The sequence below is a fragment of the Schistosoma haematobium genome, chromosome 3 (genome assembly GCF_000699445.3).
Source record: "Schistosoma haematobium chromosome 3, whole genome shotgun sequence".
NCBI lineage: Eukaryota > Metazoa > Platyhelminthes > Trematoda > Strigeidida > Schistosomatidae > Schistosoma > Schistosoma haematobium.
Window position 1 is genome coordinate 10,098,039 of NC_067198.1, and position 23,368 is coordinate 10,121,406.

At 33.6% G+C, this 23,368-nt stretch overlaps 2 protein-coding genes across 2 annotated transcripts in view; both read right to left on the reverse strand.

Moving 5' to 3' along the window:
* MS3_00004976 (uncharacterized protein) overlaps positions 1 to 7,669 on the reverse strand; it is a gene marked incomplete at both ends in the record, with an annotated part of 45,524 nt that extends 37,855 nt beyond the window's left edge. Inside the window, one exon of the mRNA XM_051212977.1 lies at positions 7,540 to 7,669. The remainder of the gene's footprint in view (positions 1 to 7,539) is intronic.
* A 6,980-nt stretch (positions 7,670 to 14,649) lies between these two features.
* MS3_00010576 (uncharacterized protein) overlaps positions 14,650 to 23,368 on the reverse strand; it is a 33,704-nt gene continuing 24,985 nt past the window's right edge. Inside the window, exons 19-25 of the mRNA XM_051218951.1 lie at positions 22,026 to 22,122; positions 20,344 to 20,781; positions 19,097 to 19,441; positions 18,149 to 18,552; positions 17,054 to 17,402; positions 15,856 to 16,014; positions 14,650 to 14,910 (exon numbers count right to left, since the gene is read on the reverse strand). Of these exons, the coding sequence (XP_051068908.1) occupies positions 14,830 to 14,910; positions 15,856 to 16,014; positions 17,054 to 17,402; positions 18,149 to 18,552; positions 19,097 to 19,441; positions 20,344 to 20,781; positions 22,026 to 22,122 (1,873 nt within the window). The 3' untranslated portion in view covers positions 14,650 to 14,829. The remainder of the gene's footprint in view (positions 14,911 to 15,855; positions 16,015 to 17,053; positions 17,403 to 18,148; positions 18,553 to 19,096; positions 19,442 to 20,343; positions 20,782 to 22,025; positions 22,123 to 23,368) is intronic.

Genomic DNA, 23,368 nt, shown 5'->3' on the forward strand with positions numbered 1-23,368 from the left:
TCGTTCACTACACTATTACGATTGTGTATGCTACTTATGTTTGCGGATATAAATAGTATGTAACACCAGTTTAGAGTGAAATGTCTGAGAGCAGAAGATCCAGGAGATTGAAATGAAGAGAAGAGAGAAGAAATCCGAAAGCAATCAAGATAGCAACAGCAATGACGGAACAATGAAGCTTGTAAGAGACAATTCAAAGCAGATGTGCAAATGATGTACTTAATGTACGGTTTTCATATTCTATTAAACTACTATATGGTTGCGCAACAAACAATAAATTGGTCTCCCCACTTTAGTTCTCGTTCACTACACTACTACTATTACTACTACTACTACTACTACTACTACTACTACTACTACTACTACTACTACTACTACTACTACTATTGGTACTAATACATAATCAAAGAAGGTTATCAATTACTCTACAAATCTTTAGAAATCGATAGAGAACATGTTTGGTTTTTTACCAATGAGTCAAATCGACTAATATATTTTTTAAATTTCCTATTCAATATTTGTATTTTTTCAACTAAAACAATAAACACACTAATGTATTATTACTAGTAGTAATGGACTGAAGTCATTCAATTTCAGATTCCTCATCTATTCATTACACAAATTATAAAGTTCTTTCAAATTTCCAGGATATTTCATTAAATCTAAATCTATTCAACATAATCGTAGAAGCCTTAATAAACAACTTGGATAAAGAGTTCATTGTAGAAATAATATTAGTCAGATTTTTGTAGATTACTGATAACAATAGTAATAAATGTTAGTCCTGTTATCTATTCTGTTTGTTGAATTCCTTAATCATTCTGTTAGCTTTTTCCTTATATATATATATGCAAATATCTCTTGACAATTGATAATTACAGGTTATCTTACTATGTACTTGCAATGGTTACATATAAATATCAAATAGTCGTTGGTCGAAGAATTCCAAACCTCCTGAAAATCGACATCATCATATTATGTGAACAATCTACAAGGATTAATGTCTCGTAATCAGCTGGGAGTGTAAAACCTCCTATATATGAAACAAATTTCTCTATCATCACATTAAGTTATGGAATATTTTATTGAATACTGACTTTCTATTATTCAATGATATTGTCCATTAATGGATGGAACAACGCAAGTAATGAAATTTCATATTATTGCATTAATGCACCATCATACAAAGTGGTGGCGTTCGAATAACGACTAAGACAGTTCCAGTAAAGTTACAAATTTAAAAATCGCTGCGTCCATAGTTACTTAAGTTTAATTCAAACATCATCTTACAAATTTTACAAATGGAGGGTATTATTTATGTGCACTGATGTTTATATTGTCATCATTATTTCAATTGAGTATTATTATTTATTTGAACAGATTACCTCCAAATATAAATGGTTAAATAATCAAAGTATATTCTGTACGAATATTCGTCCATGTTAGAACGAATAGTTTGACAAAAATTGGGCATGAAGTATACAGAAGTCATTATATGTGCTAAGTATATTTGAAATAATCTTAGTAATTGAAATGTATAATAATTCCAGCGTTTCGTCCAACAAACGTGTCTGAACTTCTTCTAGGTGATAATCGAAATCAAAATCATCAAAGAAATATGTAGCGTTTTAATAATCAGATCAACTCTATACTGTGCTAATACAATCATATTTAGATGTTGACTTAAGTAAATGGGATAATAGGAGTCAGTTAAATGCAAATCATGTGAAAAGTGCACGACATGACAATAAATGACTAAATTCAATCTTACACATACATACACACAATTCGTTTAGTCATTTATTGTCACGTCGCGAACTTTTCACATGATTTGCATTTAACTGACTCATATTATCCCATTTACTAAAGTCAACATCTAAATATGATTGTATTAGCACAGTATAGAGTTGATCTGATTGTTAAGACGCTACATATTTATTTGGCAATTTTAATGTCGATTGATTACCCAGAAGAACTCCAGACAAGTTTGCTGGACGAAACGTTGGAATTATTTAAATTTCAATCGCTGAGATTATCTCAAATATAATTTTCACATATAAAGTATATTCTCATCATATTACTGATATCAGGATACATTAATTGTGTTAAATCGTTTACCATCCAATTTTATGTCATTTGATTCACTGATAAATAAAATTGAATACTATATCACTAAAGTATTTCATGAAGTCTGTAATATGATTATATACAAATGTATGTTCATTATGTTCATTCAGTTTGTTCGCTGACTGTTTATTTGATGGTCCGCTTGAGCTACATAGGTAGCAACAACTGTTACTTCGGATTCTACCTTAACGGACAGGTTGATTGAAAGACTGAAAGTAGCATTTTAATAAACGGAAATTAATTTATACTGTTAAGTGTACTTGGTTGTGATCTTGATAATATTTTTCCTTAAAATAAACGTCTTCAGTAATGTTCCCTATTCAAAACAGAAGGAGATAAGAAAACGTAATCCTGAAAATTCCACACTTTATCTTGCCTTACTGATTCCCGTCACCGACAATAAGGAATCTGAATTACTCAACTAGTTTATCAAGAACTACTCATATAAGGGTTGTGTGTAACCGTCCACAAGTAGCTGTTCTTTGGGTTCTAAAATCAAGCTTTGAGGTGGATAAGGCCACCATTAACCCAGTTTCATCTTCAGTTCCTAAAAAAATAAGTATCTTTCAGTGATTTAGACAACCGGGACGTGAAAACCGCCCATAAACATTGTACAGTACTCAGGATCATCATATTCACTCCTGAACATGTTTACTTAGAAACAGAACATAACTGAATCTGTGGCTTATATTGATTTCTATCAACAAGAACTCAAATGATTATCTTAGATTTTTAGAATAGAATAGATCATTTACTTAAATGTGAGAACCACATTGAATACTTAAGTGTAAAACTTTATTTTGTTAAGTCTTTTTGTCTATATTTGGATTGTTATTACAGAATAAATGAATATTTATTAAAATCATATATATATATATATATATATATATATATATATATATATATATATATATCTTCTGAAGTATCTTCACAACTAGTAAGGAGACTTTTTTCTAGGAAAGGGGGTTTTCTGGAGACTGTATTGATTTAATGGTTGGATTCATGAGTTGATTAAAGTTGGACCACCACAGGAAACCTGGGAGCACCAGTAGGCCGTCTCATACTAGTGTAGGACTCTTCAGCAGTACGCATCCAAGATCTCGCCTTGCGGGATTCGACGCCAGGATCTGTGGCCTTGCGCGCGAATGCTTAAACTTTAAACCACTGAGATGGCATCCAGTGGTGTTAACATCTAACTTTAACCAATCCATGAAATTGCGCCACCGTACACCATTGTCTTCAGTGAGTCACTGCCTAACGACAGACACGTTTGAACTCCACTGGTCACGGAATCTCACTAGAACTCCAGGAAATACATCTTGAAGCCAGTCACTAGTGAGCACATGATGATTATTATCAGAAAGGGGACTTTGTGGAGACCGTAATGATCAAATAGTTGAATTCATGAGTCGACTTTTTCTCCTATCTTACCTTCAGTGTTTATTGAATCATCCTAGTTTTTTTTGTATTAGAATGATTAAATCTTTTAACTCCCCTAAACAAACGGATAGGAAAATTAAGGTTTCGAATCGGTCATTATATCACAAAATCTAGACTTTGAAATTTGATCATAATCATCAGAATTTAAGCAATTCATCTGATCAGTTCACCAATCAGCTCAATAAAATATGATCTATTCTTGCTTGATCATACAAGTCGAAAATAAAACCAGTAGTTTCGTAATATCATATTCAAAGAAAGCCATTTTACTTCATGATATAAAAGAATAACTACAAAATGTTAAAACGCTCGGTTTTACTTCGTCTAATGTTATAACAGTTAGGTTTCCACGGTTACACGTATGGGACGTTAATTTACCTTAGACGAATATCTTCACTAGATTCCATCTCAGTGTCTATTCTACAGGACTTCAACACAACTCAGATCAAGAACACGTGATTAGCCTGACCACAACGTAAATATAATTCCACACCAAAACCCGACACAATCCAACAACAATGAACAATCAATAATAAGTGAGTAACAATAATAATAAGGATAGTGGAATATATAACTCATCTGACAACCAATCATTATCATTCTCGCCCACACATCAGGAAGATAAAACAAATATTTTGATTACGCAATAACTGACACTTTATTCTATGTATTTTATACATTTATGTGCTCAAACATATTTCAATACTTGAATATAATTCATCATATAAGACTTGTACTTCAAAGTTATTTACTCAAGATGTACATATACTATTAGATACTGATACATTACATACATGAATGGGAAAATGCAAACATTTTGCTGTGACTTATGGAATATATAACTATTAAAAAATGTACAAGCAATAAGGAGACTCGTTTAATATAATGAGAAATCTACTTGAAGTATATCGATCAACATCTAACACTACGATGCTGACATTACGCAGGACTAAAGATAAATAAGGTGATATTTCAGAAGAGCTGTTTTATATCTTAAATAAAGCATTAGTCTATGAACCATAATCACCATATATGTATACCCAATAAAATGGATTTGGATTTTGCAGATAAATGATAATCATGACACCTCTATAGAATATAAATGAATTACTGAAGTAAAAGATTAATAATAGAGATATAATGAATTATAGTAATAAAAAGAGGATGGAATTACAATAAGGTTGCATTCAGTCATTCAAAAATTTTTATACCCGCTGAACAAATTAGTAGCTTTCTAGAATCAGTAAATGATGTATTGGTCTTTAAAGTAGAATGCACTGGTTTCGAGTTTCTGTGTGAATAATAACACTGACATTTAACCATACCTAGCCGCTAAATTGCAAATAGGAGGAAAAGCACATCCTGAATTCCACTACTAATCATAAGCCAAATATACTAAAGATATTATTCAGTCAGTTTCAAATACTGTTGAATTCAGATAAAAATGTACTTCATTTCAACATGTTATTATTTGAACAAACACAAAAATGAGGGGAAATCAACAAGATTTGCCATTGATCGCTAACCGAAATCATGTTTGTCTTTTCTTTAGTTTTGTCGATTCCTTTTTATCACGTCTCATTGTGGGCACTTATCTAAGCGTTTGGACATAGTTTTGTGTGGCGACTAGTAAAAGAAACTCAAAATAGGTAAGTCGAATTAGTTATAGTGACAAACCGAACCTATTGTTATTATCCAGACGAAGAATAAGTGAATAGTAATCGCTAGGATGTATATAAACCCGGTATGTCTAAAATATGATTCGTATAACGGAGGCTAATATTAAAGTTCTAGACTGAAGCGGCTGATTTATGAGAGAAGCTACAATTTCAGAGGACTGACAAGGACTCCAACCTGCTCGTACAGGTTTATGTGCTATTAATCTGGTCGTATAAATCGGTGTCTCTAATTGGCGGTTGTATCACGTGACGTAATTAATCGAGCATAAAGACGTAACATCTATTACCCGCGCTTAAGAGCCAAATGTTGTCACTAATCATGCCATTTTAAACTGTTTCTGAGGCAATCTGTATTTGTGTAACTAAGAATGTTTTTCATTGATTGTGGATATTATAGTAATTGAATAGATGAGTTTTTATTATAAGCTATGTAGAGTATTTTTCAGAACAGATTATTCGGATTTCTAATTTATGTTCGGTTTGACAAGAAATTATTATTTATTTCATTGAAATCAGGAACTAATCAGTGAAATACAGCAATCTCTACAACCCCAAATTGGAAATATTATTTATGTTAGCTGATACAATAAGGCTTATCAAACTTAATTTATATGCATCTTAGAAAATAAAACCATATTTACTGTCTGTCAAACAATGATTATGAATCATGAGCAACAGCTTGCCGATTTCATCATTTACATTTTAACTTGAGCGTCTTTCCATGATTTCATACTTTGAGAATATTCTTTATCTTCAAATTATACTACTGAATTCCTTTAACCTCTGTGTTTTCATAGTCACTGTGGTCATGTAAGATTTGGTTCACTTTGGTCAAATATACTTGTATATAAGGTCCTATCTTATCGATAGTTGATTATTAACTCATTTGGAACAAGTTAAAATTTGAAGGTCAGCCATCTTTATATGCCAAACCTGGCAGCCTGTTTAAATATCTTGGATATCTATGCCTGACATCAAAATATTTCAACAAGTCACTTGTTTTTTTGTTTGTTTTAACAGACCATTATGTCAGTTAATTGCAGAACCTCCTCAAGGGCGTATGAGAAGTTCATAAACTTTCGTTGTACAAACTACAAAAGAGCCTGATCAGAGATATTATGGTTGCTAGCAACATGCATCTAAAAGAATGTACATTATTCAGATGTCAATTCCATAAGTAATATTTCTCATGAAAACAACATATTTTCAATAAGTGGTACTTAGGAATCTATATTAATAATGAGGCAATATATTGTCAAACTAGGTCACCCTTTTTCTTTATGCATTAATAAACAACGACATCTTTTAGAAAAAAGTATTTGGTCACCAGAAGTTATGATCTGATAAAAAGTATTTTTATTTATACTTGTTGCTGTGATATTAAACTCTTGACTACTGGGTCTTATTTCTTAAATTTATCAAAAGAAAAATTTAATCAGAATGGTATGATTGAGAATCTGTCATCCTGACAATAAGATGTCTAAAGTTACAAAATACTCTTTTTAAAAAAACACTTAAGTAGTCTAGCAGCGAATTATTTTGATGATGTTTTGGTCTCTGAGCTAGATGGTTTGGTCGTGGAGCTTTCATTGTTCTTCTGGGCGATATAATCAGCACAAACGTCAGATAGAAGTGAAGTGTTCGAATTTCTCCATATGCGTTTCACAGTTTGTTCTGTACATCTCGACGTTGATTGGTTTGATTTTTGTTCCTATGTTTGTGGACAACAAGCTGTGAAACGTATATGGAGAAATTCGAACACTTCACTTCTATCTGAAGTTTGTGCTGATTATGTCGCCCAGAAGAACGATGAAAGTTTCAAGACCAAACCATCCAGCTCAGAGAACAAAACTCCATCAAAATCATCCACCTGAGCTACAAATCTTCTCCACCATCTCAAAAGCAAATTATCTGTCAAACCAACGTTTTATATACCACATTTACCAAATACAGGTTTATGTATGTGACTTGAGTTACACATGATTTCCAGGTGGAGAATAGTAATGATACTTGATTAACCAAACCAAAAATCGATAGGAAAATTTTTTTAACCAGAATTTTTTAGTCACCAAGTCACCTTTGGTGAATAAGATCTCAATTACCGTTTCGAAATTTCATTCACATCTTTCTGATCGACAACTTAGGTAAGGAATCTGACTATACATCATATATATATATATATATATATATATAAGATGTGCTTCAAAACCATGTACATGCAACTTCATTTAGTATGGTGATTAATTGCAAATTAAATATCGTATTTTCATAAAACTCATCTAAAATCACTTACGTTTTACGTATTCCAGCTTTTCGATACAAAAATAAAATAAATAAAAGATTCACGTATTTTATGTTGTTTAATTAATATCGACTGTAGAGATTACTGATATAATGAACAGTCTACTAATTGTCAATACATTAAATAAATCCTAGAATTACTATTTTTATCGAGGGAAATTTTCTCATTGGTTAATAGACACCTATTTTTTGATTGGATAAAAATTCATTGAGCATATTAAAATAGTAAGTTATATAAGTCGACTAATATTTTTTCTAGGATTATTATTGGTCAAAAAAAGACATCTGAAATTAACCAATGAATAGTGAATAAATAATGATAATAAAAAATTTAATAGTTGAGATCACGAGTCAATTGAAGCTATACCACCATCATAGAAAACTTGGAAGCAGTGGATGGCCATTTCGTCCTATCATGAGACTCTTCAGCAGTGCACATCCACGATCCCACCTTGTGAGATTCGAACCCAGGACTTATTAGTCTCGAGCATGCGCGCTTAACTTCTAGACTACTGAGCTGGTCGGCATCCAACAGTGGTAATGTCTGACTTCAACTAATCCACGAAATTAGGCGACACATCCACTATTGTCCTCAGTGAGTTACTATCTCACAACAGACCTGGTTGAACTTCACTAGTCACTGCTTCTCACTAGAACTCCAGGAAATACCTCTTGAAGCCAAAATTTGACAAATCATCAAAACGAAATGTTTATAAGTATTATACAATATTTACAAGTTATATTATGATTTATTTCATTCAGTCTATGTTAAAGCTTTCAAACACTGATAATTGTAGTCTATATTCAGTTTGATTATGTATAGAAGATCTGGAAATCCAAACAACTGTCTGTCAACCAACACTAAGGTCGTAATTTTCAATAAAAATGTCAAGACAGTTCTACTGTATGGAGCGAAAACTTGGAAAACTACGAAAGTCATCATCCAAAAGATAAAAATATTTATTAACAGTTGTTGCGCAACATACTTCGGATCTGTTTGTCAGACACTATCAGCAACAACCTACTGTGGGAGAGAATAAACCAGGTTCCAGTGGAGGAAGAAATCAGGAAGAAGCGCTGGAAGTAGATAGGACACAAACGGAGGAAGCGTCACAAGGCAAAACCTCACTTGGAATACTCGAGGCCGAAGGAGAAGTAGAAGAACAAAGAACACATTACGCCAAGAAATAGAGACAGAGATGAGAAGAATGAATAACATTTGGATAGAACTATGAAGAAGGACTCAGAACAGGGTGGGTTGAAGAATGCTAGTTGGTGGTCTATGTTTCATCGGGGGTGACAGACGTAAGTAAGTAAGAATGCGTTTAAACCCCAAGAAGTGAAAATAGGAACTGTTGGGCAGGTATGAAGGTTAAACTGACTATAAACAATGTTAATAGTTGATCTTTGTGTAATACAACTACAAATCCTTGTATATAATACTTGAATTAATTTCCATTCGTTGATTTCATAAACTTGATTTTCAAGTATATCTTTAAAATAGTTTTCTAATTTTAAATAAAACCATATGATATCATTTCAGGCGTATGAAAAAACCTTAAGTGTATACAATTACGTGAACTATTACAATTACAGATATTGTTGAAGTTTTATTGTTGTGGGACACCGAAATAAAGAAATTATTGGTGTTTGACTGGTCGTCGCTAACTGTTATGTCGGAATGGCTTATTATTTATACCTGTAAAACGAGGATCTACTGCAATTCACACGATGTGAATTAAGAACATCAAGACTGGTACAAGTGGAGACTTATTAACCCCAAAACATGACGACCACCCGAATCGAAAATATACTCATTATATGTTGACTGTATACCTTATTTTGATTATTAGTAATGATAAAATCACATACACGAAAAATACTTAGAGTTGTAACAAATCACATGCTGCTTGTCATACTGAATATAGTTAATGTTAATTTAATACAAGAATATCTATCGTATTTTAAACAAATACATCACACTCAAATAAACTAATGTTATACCCGATAAAATATCATATTGGGAAACAAAACGATACTAAACTGAATAATCATTACATTGAATTAAAAATGAAGTAATGTTGAACAGAAACCATAATGAGTAACAGAATACAATTTCGCTTTTTAATCACATCATATCACCTCCCTTTCTTTTTTAATGGAATTCGTAGGAAGAAGTTTTCCGTGAGACGTCTGTTTGAAAGGTTATTGTTCGTTTTCTTACTTGCAGGGATCTTGGCTGACCACGTGGTCACATTCCAGCTTCCAGCTGGTTTTTCATCTTCATCTCAAAAAAGTTGCTTTAACCTTCTGACTTCCATGCTCTGCTTCTTCGTTCCCTCCTCCACGAAACAATGTTGAATCTTCATGTACCTAAGTCACAAATAATGTGACTTTATTGACCTAAACTGCATCAACACCACTCGCACCTTCATTACATGTGCACATTGAGGTGTGTGGGTATGCATAAAAGTTGAAGGATCATTTGATATGATCTTCATCTGTATGGGTGATATTACATTTGATAGTGTTTCCACTCTTCATATGAAAAAATACAATGCCATTATCCCATTTACAATACGAATAAGCACAGTTTAGACTTCGACTTGCCAGTAACAATCTATATGATTCATGTAGGCTTGCTTCATTTCCAAAGCATTTGAACGGGACATTAGTATGTGCCTCGTAACCATTAGGATCAGTAAGTGGCTGGATTCTACATACAGGTATATTGAAATTGGACTGACTTTGAGTTGAGAAAATATATACCTTTCTGTATGTGACATTCCCTTTGTCCAAATAGACAAGGTAAATATCATCAGATTGGTTGTGTATTTGTACATAATTATGATGAATACTGAAATTTGGTGACTGCTCATCACACAACTTTCCAAAAACACTGAGTGCACTGTGCAAATTGACTAAATTTAACGCTTTTGGCGAGATGAACTTCACAAACTTTTTATCTCCATTTAACCTCAGCTTCCTAAAGTAGACATAAACTTTCGAGCCAGTGTCTGGTTCAGCCGCTTTCGTCTTGCATTTTGCCATTACAGGCATAGAGCCTTATCTCAAATATTAAACTGTCTGACTTGGGGGCTAAATTTAAATTTTCCTACTATGTGAACGACATCACTCCTGGGTATTCTGGATTTGGAGCTGCTTCGCAAACATTTTTTATATCAAATGATTCATCATAGGATTGAGCAAGGATTCTATGTGACACATATGAGGTGTGAGAACACGCAACATCTGCTACAATGAGATCTGAAATATGGTCAGAATGTAACTCATCTAAAACATATTTCTCACACTGACTAGGGGTGGATGGATTGTGAAGATAAATAATATTTGATACGGCACCATAAGAATTATAATTAGTTTTGAACTAGTTGAGGATTTGTGCTTCATATTAACTGAGGTTTTCACTAGAAACAAATGCACTGTGAAAACAAGCAACATTTGTTACGATATTTCAATAATTTGATTCATTTTAAATATTTCTCTCAAATTCATTAAAAACTATATTAGAAACTAACGGATCATTAAGACAACCAGCATCTGATATGACATCATTAGAAATTTGATCATAAATCGATTCATTTGAAACATTTGTTTCACAATGTTTTTAAATTTCACTCGACGTGACTGGATAATTAGAATGAAAGGAATCTGATTAAAAGAACATTTGAACACTGCCCAGAGTCAATTTTATTAAATAATTTGTTGACCTCTTCCTCAATCATAGAGCTGTTCCTTGTTGCATCAGGAAATGTATCAAATACCCACTTAAATATGTAGATAATTTTTGAGTACAATTCCGGATTTGATTGTTTAAGCATGTGTTCTTTCAATACAACGATGAGCAGTAAACGAGATCTAATGAACACGTCATCATTAAACTGAAGCATTGATTTTACTTGAGACTGAAATGTTCGTTCACTAGTAACCGAGCCGTTTAACAGTGACTTGATAAAAAAAGCAGAAATATATTTATAACTTATGAAATGGGATTTGGAGTACGTTGGACTGTAAATTATTAAGTAATGGTCTAACAGAAACTGAAATCCTCGCTATGAGAGTAACTACAATGAGATTTGAAAGAATTCAGGTTGGTCCGATTTCTTCTAGCGAATCCCCTTTTATATATATACACATAAATTATCTCTCTATGGATCGACAAGGACGTGACAAATAAATGTCATTGTATTCCCGCAAAATGCTATACCGTAACCAAGACATAATTATATATACACATTTCTGCTGGTGCATGAATGGTTGGATCTCTGTTTTTATCTGTCTTACAGATTATGAATGTGCTCAGTCAATAATACGTGACCCTCTCCCGATATATATTTATCCAATCACAGTTGCCTACTTAATGATAGATCAAGACTTAGCTGGAAAAAAATGCGGAACTAAGGTCATTAATAGTCGGAGTCAGAATGGTCTCCAGGAAAAAAAGTGGCTTAAACTCTAAACCTAAGCAGCATTTATTCTTACTAGTTAGTAAAATCCATCTGAGACCTTCAGTTATTACAACTCATAAAACTAAGTACGGTAATTGTCATTATCTGCTAGTTTATATATTTTACATGTAATACACGGTACTACTGGCCACTATTCAGTAGTTTGCATTCATTGAAACATGCAGAAAGCTCGTATCTACTTGAATTGGACATTTAAACACGTAGATTTTAACAGTTGTGACGCATTCATACTTCAAGTTGAATTTCTTACTTCCCTTTGTGCAATCTCTATTACATATTCCACAGTTTGTAGCCTGGTTTAATTTAACCCGTTTCCCTACTTCAAAAGTATAGCCCCAAATTCATTTTGTTACGTCGAACCTGCTGAAAGCGTATAAAAAACGAGTATAACGTAGAATGACTAGAAACTAAATACTATCTGATAATTAATTGCTCATCAATAGAATGCCAAAGTGTGAAGTGACACAAAACTTATTTTGAGATCCAGAGTGATTGGATAAGTATTCGCAAAGATCACCGGTTGAGGATATGGGACCTCAAGGCAAGAACCATTCTTTTTCATTTTGTCATCCTATCAGTCGTTACTGACGATTTTACCCAACAATTTATAACAAGATTAATGCCCCTGATATTTCCATATTTATTTATGATTATTTATTATTTATTTGAACACACAAATATTGGTACAAGGGGCAACAAATACATATGCTCCACACAAGACAATGAGAATGAGGGAAAAAAGGTAAGGAACGTAAAAGAAAAAAAAAGAAGAGGAACAATAACGACCAGATTAGTGTAAGGTAGTGTAATAATAATATTAATGGGGGAAACGGACAGGTACAACTAGAGAGAATTCTTTCAGGTAAGGAAGATACAACCACTTTTTATGAAGAAAGTAAAAGAAGGTTACAGCAGGATCGCCACTGGCTTCTATTCTGAGCCATATCTGATAACTTCTCTAGCCACTGTGTTGCACCATCTCTCGGACCCCAGTCAGGGAGTCATGAACGACCAACACAAGCCAGCCCTTTGCAGCTTTCTTTCATACCCCGACACCATGTCATAAACTGATCACCTCTCCGCTTTTTCCAACCAGTCCAGGCGTCGGCAAATAATGCGCGGTGAGGAATTCTCTGGGACGACATTCGCAGAAAATATCCAAGCCACCGAAGTCGACGTTTCAAGATAGTGATACCAATTGACTTATCGTCTCTGTGCCCGAACACACGATGCCGGCCTTTTACAGCCAGACTAACATCACGAAGGTGCCAAAAATGGCCCAGATTGGCATAAGACGCTCTGGCTTTCACTTTACGTGTATTGATCTCATCACTCACACCCCCACCAGCACTTATGCAGCTACCCAGATACACGAACTTCTCGACTACTTCTATCTGCTTACCATCCAGGGTGAGTACAGGATTAGAATCCTGCCACTCTTGTAGAAGTACTTTGCACTTGGAAGGTGAAAAGCACATACCATACCTACGGACACTGATTGCCAACTGATTAAGTGCGGATTGCATGCCTTGAGCATTATTGCACAGTAAGACGATATCATCCGCATACTCTAGGTCGGGAAGTATTTCTCCAGGCAACAGATCCACACCGCCATTACTTACATCCATCAGAGCTGTTTCCAGAATATCATCGATGGCAAAGTTGAAGAGGAATGGTGAGATTGGGCAACACTGCCTAACCCCACTGCTTGAATGAAACAATGGATAAAGGTGGTTGTATACCCTCATTCTGCCTGAAGTGTTTGTATGTAGGGTCTTTAGGATGTTAATAAACTTCTCAGGCACACCCTTCTTCAATAGACAGTCCCAGAGAACAGTTTTGTCCAACGAATCGAAGGCAACCCTGATGTTAAGGAACGCTACGACTGTTGGTCTGTGATAAGTATGACAGTGTTCTAACATTTGGCGGAGAGTGAAGATATGATCAATACATCCTCGACCAGAACGAAAACCAGCCTGCTCCTCGCGAGTCAATCTTTCTCGGGTTATGAACAACCTACGAATTATGACGGAAGCCGATAAGTTTGGACGCAATTGGAAGTAGACTTATCCCTCGATAGTTGTTACAGGAACGACGTGAACCCTTTTTAAAGATAGGGACAACTATCAACATAGAAGACTAGCCCTCAGTAATGTTGAATCTTTACCACATGACTTTACAAAGCCAAAGAGTCAATATCGTGTTATTTTAAAGTGACGGGTAGTGGTTAGCTCGCCTACGTTATAACCAATGGGCGGTGAGTTCAAAATCCAGCAAATGTATATAGATTTTGGCAAAACGAATAGTGTAGTTCAAAGACGAGTGCACGTATACGAACACGTTGTAAAACAATTTTATTCATAACATTACGTTGATGAGAACTTATGAGCTAAAGATTCATTGGTTTCCCATTACCTTGTAACTGATCCTTCATTCCTCTCAAATCATATTATATACGCTAATACTTTTACTAATTCTACCAATCAGGTATTTGTTCTGATAATTCCACCTCATTGTGTTGATATGGCCAGGGTCTACGTTGCTTACTATTGATTGACCAATAACTGAGTAGTTAGTCAAATGATTTGATGGAGACACAAAACAACACAAAGTCATTACACAAAATATGTGTAAATATGCATATTGTACAAATAAAATATAATACAATTAATATTTCGGTTACAAAACAAGCACTGGTAAGGTTTGCGTGTGTGCATGGAAGGATTAGTCCACTCAGACATAATTCTCATGAGTTAACAATGTCCTTTTAAAATGAGATCCACATTCGAACCTCAATGTGTGATTAAACCGCGGCAAACTGATTGAAGTTTAACAAAATAATTTCTTAGTGCCGATTCTAAATTGTCGTGCATCTGTGTATTAAAAAAGAAGACAAAGTTAATGATAATTTTAATGCATCAACTTTACTACTTGAAATATTGAGTAGTAACTGCGCTACGTGAAAATAATTTACGTGGTGAGATTTATGACATCAGTGAATATTTTCTCGATATTTGTATTATTTGAGCCGGACAATGTATTTAAAAGGTTATCATCATCATATTTACATAAAGAGATTGATCAGTCTTTAACATCAATAACGGGAGAATTCAAACACTTCCAGATAAGGAGTATCCTTACTACAATTCTGGGAGGTTTCGTACTTCAGTCCTAGGAGGGACACGTGTGTACACACATAGGAAATCCCATAACTAGGACAAAAAAAGCTATCTAATGTTCCTAGGGATTTTCTAACGATTATTGTTTGACTACAATTAGTCAATTATGTAAATTATCATCAAAACCTAAAAAAAACCTCTCTAAAACCCTCACTGTAATACTTATAGTCCGTCCTTTAACATACACAAACAACGACTGAGCTACAAACGCAATTTTACATAATAAGACAGGTTCATTAAGTTGGAAATATTAAAACATCAGATGAAATTATGCTAGACTAAAATCTCAAATGTAAGATTTTATTGATCAGTTTATCTAGCAAGTAAAGATTTATGCAGTTGGTTACGAACCACATACTCTAAGTTTGCAGGTGAGTTATATTACCCGCTTGATCGAAATAGACGGAGCGAGGTTAGAACCTGAGACTTAGCGTCTGAAAGTCGAATGCCTAAATCATTGAGTGAATAACCGATCTATCTATTACAAGTATCCAAGTTATTACCATTATTAAAGAGACATAGTTTATTATCCATCCATACAACAATTCACATCGATAACGTTAGGTATAAATTTGAACATGAAAATTATCAATTTAGTGAAATTAAGAAAATAGATTAATGTGATTAGGAAGAGCTTACAGCTTCACAGGTTTTTGATTCAGGCGATAATACTTTCAATGCATTCAATATATAAATAAATGATGTATGTGGAAGATACATTGTGCCTGATATCGTCATAGTTTTATTGGCTTTTCGTATAGGATTTGTTGGATCCATTGAATTGGATAATAAGGTGGACTAAAACAGTAGTGGTAAAGAAGGATGGAAAAAGAGTAAATTTAAAAAAAATTAAGTGTTCAGACAAAACAACGACGAATGGCGTGATTAGAAATAGGCGATGAAAACTGTGTGTGTGTGTGTGTGTGAGAGAGAGAGAGAGAGAGAAAGAAAGAAAGAAAGAAAGAAAGAAAGAAAAATAAAACACCAACTTATCTGACCTAATGATAACATCCATTTATGATGAAGTTTAAAGGTTGTGAATCTGATTCTGTGTTGTTCTGAGGATGAGTTCTGTTTTAGTGGGTTTTTTCATTCATCCCTTTAATTAGCCAGTTAAAAGCAAGATAAAACCTGACAATTATTTGTATTGGATTTAAGCTGCTACAATATATCAGGATAGTATGGTTAGTACAGAAGTAATAGTAGTGATAATAGTAGTATTAGTGGTGATATACAAGATTAACTATAGAGAATATGATTCGGAAAGGACCGATTAATTCACAGAATAAAATATCTAAAGCTCAAAATTTAAAATAAGATTGACAACAAATGCATTTTCACCATTGTGATCGAGTTTGAACAGTATTGCCTAACGTCTCAAACCGACGGTTTTGATAAATAGATGAACCTCAACTAGACAATTTACACCTATGTAAATCGCTCAGGACAACAGTCAATAACTATATAAACTGATAACATGATTCATTTTAGCTGTTTTTACTTTTCCACCAATCTCTTTACACCGCCCAATAATGTGCATCGAAGTAAGCGGTTACTAGGACTACACTACACATAGCACAATCACCTCAGTCGATAAATATTATAACCTAATCGATCAATTTGTTATATCCATTTAGTACTATGTTTCTAATCATAGAAATGGTTACTTGATGGTTTTAACATACCAAAACAATGTTTCGAAGACACCTATAAATGAGTATTAATGACACAACAGATTTATAATTCCCTATAATTAAAATTATAGATTTCGGAAGTACACACAATTGTCTTATTTAAATACCACAAAAAACAAATAGAGAAGATTAAATATACTTACTCGTAAACCGAATGATGATGGATCTGCGCCTTTATTCATAGCTGCTTCGAGCATATCCATTGCTAATCGATAAGCTGTTTCTAAACGATTGAATTTTATGTACAGACGTAATAAGTTAACAGCTCGTTCTGTTGCGTATGAAGTAGACAATAAGCGTGAAGTTAACCACTCGGGTAGATATAATTGATTAGGACCTGAGGCGAGTATATTTTCGCAAGCAATTAAGTGTAGAAAACCATGATATTTTGTTTGAAATGTTGATTGTTTTTCATTAGTTGTACTTGGAGGATCTAGACGTGTGAGAACTGTTTCTAGGAGACGCCAATACATTTCTGGTAAGTTGCATCGACTAAGTAGAGAAAAAACAACCGGGAATTCCACAGGATGTTTGGTAAAGAAATAATGAATGATTAAAAAAAGCCAAATTATGGGTATAAGGATCGTAGAGATTGTTCGATTTTGTTCAGATCACGAACTAATTTTAACTAGAGTATGACTGGAAACGTGAAAGCACTGAACGTCTGTTTCGTTTTAGTTTATGATTTATCAGTATCGAAAATCCACGACCTAACCACAGGGGGTCAAATTCAGCTTCGCGAGCAAACTCCACCTCTAGACCATTGGTCCCGCACACAACGGTGTACAAGTCCTGTAATATCATGGATTGATAGAAGTTAGACTTGTACACCACTGGATTTCGGCTGTTGTAGAGATTAGACGTTCGAGCGCAAGACTGAATTCGATCCTTTGTAGAAGGGTCAAGGAGGAATCTTATAGTGGTATAAGACGGCCATCCAGTATTTTCATATATCCAGCATTAGTCTAGTATCAGTTCGTGGTCTCAGTAACAATGTCAGAGCTTAAAAACATTGTATATATTCATCATCATCATCATCATAAGTATTCAAGAGGATCGGGTAATTGATTAGCGGCTAACCATATCTGATCATCATATCATTGACGAATACTGACTAAAGATTAGAATACTTTCCAAAAAACACAACAGTATACCAGTTCTCTTTGAACATAAACAACAAACCCTTTGAAATAAAAAAATCATTTTATCTGGCCAATAAAATAACAATCAAATCTTACCTAGAATAATTATAATTAGAATGGTATGGTACTATTTTTAAGCTACTGGATTTTTCAATAGCGCCGATATTATCACCGTCGTTTCCAACTTTATCAAAATTTAACGTGGACAAATTAGATAAAGACTGTTGAACTAGATCGGCCTCATGCTCTAAAGGAGATGAATCATTCGCCAATCCTGGTAGTACTGGGAATTGATTTAAACCAGTTGTGATGACAGAAGTGGTACGATGAATATCGTAAACCTCTTTTCGGCGAAGTTCATAATTAACTGTAGGCTGTGAAAAGTTCACCAAGTTGACACTACCAGTTGCGCATTGAGCAAGCTCGCTACAGCGTAAACTTATACTATTAATGATGAGTGCAGGATCAAGATCGTAGGATTCACAAAGACGAACAGCTTCCTGAAAAAAAAAGAAATTTAAAAATTATGCAGAAGATTATGAGGACTGGTTTACGATTGACTAAAACCTAATACTTAAAGAGTAAATTGATTGTTCAACTAGTTAATGATCAAGTGAATCGAAGGAACGTGTAGCATTCAGGGACAGTTAACACTTAACAGAAAGAAAGTTGTTGGAACGGCCAGAATACAATGTTAGCCTATGAAACCATAGATTGGGCAGTAATCATCTGTGGTGGGTTTCCCCTCAAAATGACAAGTCCACACCATTGGTGACGAGTGTCAACTAGTACGTAACCTAATTCACAAGTAGGGTATCCTGTCAGCTATTGTTAATTATGTGGCATAGAAAGATAGTTCATTTAACGTCTAATCAATTAGACTGGTGGTCATAGTGAAGCTTGACCGATAGAATTCGATCAGCATTAAGGACTAGAAAGCATGATATTGGTTATTAATCAATATATTTATCAACCAAGATTAATCAGCCAAAAATGGGGAAGGTTTTGCATTACTTTCTTGGATTCGCCCTGACAAAGACTTACATCATATAATGCAACGGACAATAATCCTCGAACAACTTCATCTGGTGTAAATACACCCGCCCTCAACATTCCCTGTTCCCAACAAGCCTGAGCAAGACGAAGTCGTGCACGTGTCAGTATGTAAGCATTTAATAAATCTTCCAATGTAAGTATTCGTTTATCTTTTCCAAGTCGTGGTAAAGATGGGTCAATTGTTGTTGCATTACGTTTTGCACTTGAAATTGGTTGTTCTTGGTCTAGAGAGTTATCCTCGAAATTATGTTGATCACTCGTATGCTCTTCATCAATAATATTGTCCAAAACAAGGTCATCAGGATTGGCAAACGCCCAGTCGTCATTAGGATACTGTAAAGAAAAGACAGATGTTTTTTTATTTGCAAGCATAACGATGAATAAGTTAAATATGAATTTTTGACGTGGGAAATTCATATACTCTTATGAAATAGAATCCATTTTATACACTGCAATTTTTAACATTCAGGGAAAATGCCCTTTATTAATCATTATATGACTGATGGATAATGTATCTTTAACAATTATTAATGTTACTTGTCTTAATGGATTAAACGCATTCAGCAGTGCCATCTGAAGACACCTTGACACAGGACATCAATTCGACACATTGAAGTCATTCAAGGTGAGTAATTAACAAACTCCAATCTTTTGAAATTTGCCGAAACGATAGCGATCAAACGACTAAAACCAGATCTATGTATCCAAAAATGTAGTAACAAATCTTTCTTTGCCCTTGTAACATTAAAACACATTTTTAATTATTACGTCGTTCATTATTTCAACTCTTTCTGAAATTTGATTACATCAATGTTATTTTTCTTCAATTCATAACTGACTGATTTCATTTCATATCTTTATTTATTACCATTAATCTGTTTTCAATTGCTTCATTAGGCGATAATCTAACGTCTGTTAAGCTTATGTGTTCTAAACACTAGCTCAATGTTCTGGGACTTTCCCTCTCGAATTTTATTTATTTATCCGAAACAAAATTTTTATGACCTTATTAACTTTATTGGAATCTTCGCTTCATCATGATACACATATTCATCTTTAATCACTCTCGTATTTATAAGTATGTCAATATCTATAATAACTTAGATTTTAAAATGTTACAGGTTGTAAGTAGCTAATGAAAACCTAACGAAATAAAGTGAATTCATATTAATCTGCATCAATTTTCGTTTTTGCTCTTTTTAAAATAACAAAGGGAACTATGTGTATGACATTACCGTATTGTCTGATTCAGTTTCAGTCATATTATCATCATCTTCATCATCCTCATTGTCGACACTGACAACTACATCCTCATTTACAGGACCTATGCATACAAGCCATTGATTATCTTTGGGCACTAAATAAAGTGTATTAATAGCTGATGCAAGACAGGCAGCTTGACGTTGTAATCCAATCAGAATACGTGCGCCACCAGAACGAAAGTTACTCAACCGTGAAGCAGCCAACATAGTATCTTCAATTAATCGATAAGAGTGTTCAAACATAACAGAAGCAGCAGCGCGATAATCAGCTCGATGAATATGATAAGCGTACAACACATCATAGTATGGATTAGAGCCAGCTGGTGATGAGGAAACAGATTTCTTTGTAGACGGATCAGGTACTATGACAACATCAGCAGCACGAGCTCTAGCTTCCAATATAGCAATAAACTAAAAACAATAAGAAATAAAGTTAAATTTGGATTATTAATCAGATGATTAAATATTCACTACATATAAACAAAACACAAGATCGACATAGAACTTAACTAGTGTTTAAAATATAAGGTATAAACATCATATGGACAGTTGTAACGTGGAAACTTTATCATTTGTTAATTTTCCTACAATCGCAACTGTTAATTTTGTTTATATTTTCTCAACTAAACTTTTTTTCTTTACTCCTTCATACTACTTGATAACATTCAGTAAACAGTTGTGTTTCTAGTAATTTCTGAACGTATGGTGTAACGCATGTTCGTTCGTCGTGATATTCTAAAGTATTTACATAAACTAATAACCTTTTTTGTGTATTTTTGTAATTACAATTACTTACCATAAACCGTTGTAAAAGTTAATTCCAGTTTTGTACGTCCCTTGAATCTTTGTTTAAACGCATTAGCTTCCTTACTTGTGTGCTCTTAATTACCATTTCGGTTATCGATGAACTCTTGTTAACATTAGATATAGCAATCAGCTGTCATTAACACTAACGTTTGTTTTAATTACACTTTAGATTATTAATACAGGTGACCTTTCACTTTCCAAACATAAAGATGTGTTAATCGCTGCAGATACCTCACAATTTGAGGTTTGTAACCAATTTACTTTTATCCCTCAACAATAGAACTGTTTCTTAGATAAATCGTTTTTTTCTAAATTCCATTTCACGACTATCTCAATCATGTAGTTGATTTGTTCTATAGAATTAACAGTAACACTGACTGAAATCGCCTCTTTTAAAAATATGGTCAAATTCAATTTGAGTTTTGGTTCAAATTTATCTGAATCATATTTCTTCAGAGGAGAGATTTGTAGGCACAACTTGAACACTGATGTAAATGTGCTTATGACTGGAATGTTAATCCAAAGCTCGAATATAATCCTAATATTCCATTTAGATTCATAAGGAAAGTAATTTGAATAAGTAGTAAGCAACATGCATTTTGTAAACAGATCAGTGGTAAGTCACCAAGTGCACAAATTTAAAATCCAGATAAATTCTATTAACGAAGAAATACATTATGGTTGTTTTATTAAGTTAGGTGATGTAACAATACACAGATCTTGTTAATTTAGTGATAATTACTAAAGAACTTGACAGCTACTTAACTTTTGAAATGAAAAACAATAGATATGGAAAAAGTGTTAAAATACTATCTCCCACAAAGTTAATAGTGATTTTTTTCACTCACTTCGTTTTCCATAGGTCCATATTGAAAAGAAATCAACTTGGATGCTTCACCACGATCACAAACAGTGACAATCAACTGACGTAAACAATCTCGACGCCTTAATAAAGTTTTTAAAAAAAATTATCATGGATTAATATGCAGTCCACATATGTTAGTCAAACATAAAAAATGTAATTAACGACCAGATGCATATATGAAAACGTAATAGCGTTTTGGTAAATTCAAGAATTCATACTCAGTCCGATGTCTTAGAGCAAGTACTGTCGGAAAGACTAGTTGCTGAAAGGAATAATATCACACATTTGCGCTTAAATAATATGAATCATATTTGAATATATAAACATTATTATACAGAGAATGTTAATAAGTCTACTATCAAAACGCTTGTTACAGAATTCCTAGTCGCTCCCCTAAAACACCAGACTACTTATACATGTCAGCTTGAATAATGAAGAAAAGGCGCGAGATGTAATAACCTTACTTCAAGGTTAGGTTATGTACAAAACAAAGAGTGTATTCACAGTTTTACGTGACGTTGGTCTTCTAAAACCTTCTGTAAGTAATATAGCGACGGTACAGATGAATTTCTAATTAAAAACACGACACGTGATTCTTAAGTCCTTCCAAATGTTTCTGAGACGCTTCTATTCATTACTGATTAAATACAGCACTTCCTGGTGTTCTCTGAACTTCCAAAGACTTGGACGAGAGATATTTCTGGCCTCTCCAATAAATGTAACGTATTTTGAAGAGTTTACCTACAGCTTTAGATATGATTTTGGTATAATCGTTGAGGAAATTAATTCTAAACATTTATTATTACTGGTTGAGTGAGAAACTCTCATTTTATCTTATTTAATACATGCATTCAGTTAAAACTGGGTATCAAAACAGCTAAGGGTCGTACAATTAAAGACAATAACATTATGAAGAAATAAAAATGACGGAAGAGAAGTATAGTCAAAATAAAGTAAACAACAATAGCATATAATAAGAGATAAAGTTCAGTTAAAAAATTTTAAAAAAAGGAACAAGTTCTTTGAGTTCAAGAAATTTACCTCGCTTTTATGAATGTACAGTGACACTACAGTATAATCACTAATGACCTTTATTCTGACTTATATGAGTAATAACATTTCAAGTCATTGGAATTGCAGAATTTTTAGAATGTCCTAACCGAGGAGTCATGTTGGACTGACGTTTGTTAGTCCTATGCAAATCTTTCGTTTGTACTAAGGGATAATGTGATAACCTGATCAACCCTTCAAAGTTTTCTATTTAGGGTGAAATTTGTAGCTACTACATACACACATATTCGGTATTTAAAAAAGTGTAGGTGATTT